Source organism: Grus americana, chromosome 17 (genome assembly GCF_028858705.1).
Source record: "Grus americana isolate bGruAme1 chromosome 17, bGruAme1.mat, whole genome shotgun sequence".
NCBI lineage: Eukaryota > Metazoa > Chordata > Aves > Gruiformes > Gruidae > Grus > Grus americana.
In genome coordinates, this window is record NC_072868.1 from 10,386,272 (window position 1) to 10,389,161 (window position 2,890).

A 2,890-nucleotide genomic window follows, 5' to 3' on the forward strand; every position below is an offset into this window, starting at 1 on the left:
AAAGGGTGTGGGAATAAGCTTTTCACAGCCTCCCACTTAGCACAGCCCTACAAGACAGCTTACTACTGTATTCAGCTGGGCATCACCCTCTAGAACAAGGGCTGGGAGCAGTTTGGTTTTTGCAGAGGTGAGGAGGGGAGGTAGTCTCTGGCATTGCTTTGACATAAAAGGTCCACTCAGATTTGACGAGGTGCTTTGGTGGCTAATACAGAGCCCAACCGAGGGAGCTGTGGCACGTGCACTATCCTGGCTGTGGCAGGTCACTGCTGAGAACGGAATGTGGCAATGAGCCCTGCTCTCCTCCACAGGTACTGTATTTCTGATTTCTAGACTGTATTTCTGATTTCTCTCAGCCCCTGGATCTGTTGAAGTACTTTACTACTTACCTGTTAAAGAAGGAATTTTATCTGCAGTGCTTGCTAGAGTTTTTCTTGTGGCTTACAGAACACCTTAATGTTGTTATAAGTGTACAATATTTATTTCACAGTAGGTAAAATGCAATATATATCACAAAGATGTGGGACAAATAGTATAAGTTTGCTCTGGTGAAAAAAGGACCAGTCTCTTTTTCCCATGAGGTTTATTTCATTAATTGCTCTTAAATAAATATATATTTGAAACTGAACAGGAACAATTAGTCAAAAATAATTTCTAACACAAATTCCCACAGTTGCTATAGTATTTGTATGGTGTGTTGTTTAACACTACGTTTGAGACATGAATCTTGCTTTTGGTTTAAATTTAACTTGTGTTAACAGCTCGGGAAAGAGGGAATTTAGGGTGGAAAATAGACATCCCTTAATCAAAAATAAAGCCATAACACATACACGCATACATGGATATGAAAATGGTTAGTTTTCCAAATTCTCATCTTGCATCCTCTGTCCACTTTATTGATATGTCATTGAAAGTGCTTGTTAGCTCTGTCCCATGAAACGATCCTCCAAATAACATAGCTGTTAAGAGCTGAGCATTACATTAATTTGAAAGCTGGGCTCCAGCTTGTCTGTGCTGTACAGCAGATGGCAATAAAGGACCACTATGTAGTAGAAGTACACATCTGAAAAGGAAGTTTTCTGTCCTAATGCTTCGGGGGGTGTGATTAAAAATGAGAATATAGAAGTGCAACTTTGAGAAGTTGGGAGGTGCAGAGAGGGGAAAATGCAAGAATTGTAAGCAGGACAAACCATGTGAATGATAATGATAACCAGACACATATATTACATGTAAATGAGAGAAAGAACATTGTGCGTTCATTAGCCACCCCTTTAGTTGGCAAAGGTGCCCCTGCAAAAAGCCATGGGAGAGAAGGGATCTGTGAGCCTCAACCCACTGTTCAAGAAGTTCTGCATTCCAGCATCTTCCGGAAACTTTTCCGAAAACTGTCATCCAGGAAAGCATACAAGAAAGGATTCAAGCATGAATTGGCATAGCTTAGGCTGGTGATGAAGTAGGATATACCGATGACCATGGAGGTCTGGGGCAAGTCAGTGGTCAAAGCCACAATGGTGGCCAAGTGGAAGGGGGTCCAACAGAAGAGACACACAGCTAGGACTATGAAGACCATAATAGTGACTTTCTTCTTGGCTTTGTCGAGAGCTTTAGCATTAGAGTTCAAGTGCATGTTCCTTAGCTTGTAGAGCATCATGGTATAGAGGATGCAGATGGTGGATACTGGAATGGCAAAGCCAAGAATGAGGGTATAGATCCTGCTGGCTTTGAACCAAAACCTCTCAGGCTTGGGGAAATTGAGACCGCAACTCTTGATCTCCAGGTCATCTATGTAGACATTGGCAAAGATGATGAAAGGGAGAACTATGATGGTGACTAGGATCCAGATGCACAAACTGACAATCCTGGCTGCTCGGTATGTACGATGTGGCATCCTCTTGGACCTGACTGTAGCCAGTACTACCAGATACCTGTCTATGCTCATCACTGTTAGGAAATAAATGCTGGAGAAGATATTGTAGTGGTCTATGGACAAGATAACCTTGCAGAGAACTTCTCCAAAGGGCCAGTAGTGGAGGAGGTGTTCAGCAATATTAATGGGCAGGACAAGTGTGAACAAGTCATCAGCTATAGCAAGGTTCAGGATGAACATGTTTGTCACAGTCTTCATCTTGGGGGCCTTGAGGATCACATAGATGACAGCAGTGTTGCCTGTGAGCCCAACAGCACAGATCACTGAGTAAATCACAGGTAGGACAATGTAGAAATCAGCTGCCTGCTCTTGGAAGGTTAAGTTGAACCTCATACTGTTGTCCAGGTAGCAGTTGTTGCCTGCATTGCTGCAGGTGCTGTTCAAATCATTCGAGAGAGAGCTGTTTCCCATGCCTGCTGGTCACAGACTACCCTCAGATGTCATTGAAAGCCTTGCTAGCCCAGGTGGGAGAGCCTTTTTTCTGTTTGATAAGCAGTTGCTATCTCATCTAGAAGTGGGTTATTTCCAAAGAGGAGGTTGTGAGGCAGCATGGACCATCTAACTTACCTCTCCTGCTCCCAACCATTGTGGAAGTTAGATTTTGAAGTGATTGGGGGTGTAAAAAAAAAAAAAAAAATTGAATGACACATAAGGCTCCATTGACAAAGCAAACAAGAGAATTATAACTCCCTATGTAAGTCAAGGAACTCTTCTGTCTGAGAGCATCCTGGTGAGATCTGGCTTTTCTTTGCTGGGGAAGTCAAGTGGCTCCTGTTCAGTGCTCTGCAGCAAGAGTCCTTCTCGGGGCTGGCAGGAACAGGGAGGGCAGAGAGGAAGCTTTGTGCCTGGTCTGCTGTTCACAACCCTTGGAGGACTTGAGGGATGGCTGCTGTCTCACACAGCACTTGCTTTTCCATGCCGGAGCAGAAGCGTTGCAGTATTTAATCAGTGCCTTTCTCTGTGTTG

General features: G+C 43.7%; 1 protein-coding gene across 1 annotated transcript; it reads right to left on the reverse strand.

Annotated features, from left to right (window-relative positions):
- Positions 1-604: 604 nt before the first annotated feature.
- NPBWR2 (neuropeptides B and W receptor 2) lies at positions 605-2,471 on the reverse strand. Its single transcript, XM_054845560.1, has one exon. The coding sequence runs from the start codon at positions 2,333-2,335 to the stop codon at positions 1,337-1,339; it is 999 nt and encodes a 332-aa protein (XP_054701535.1). The 5' UTR covers positions 2,336-2,471; the 3' UTR covers positions 605-1,336.
- Between the last annotated feature and the right edge of the window lie 419 nt (positions 2,472-2,890).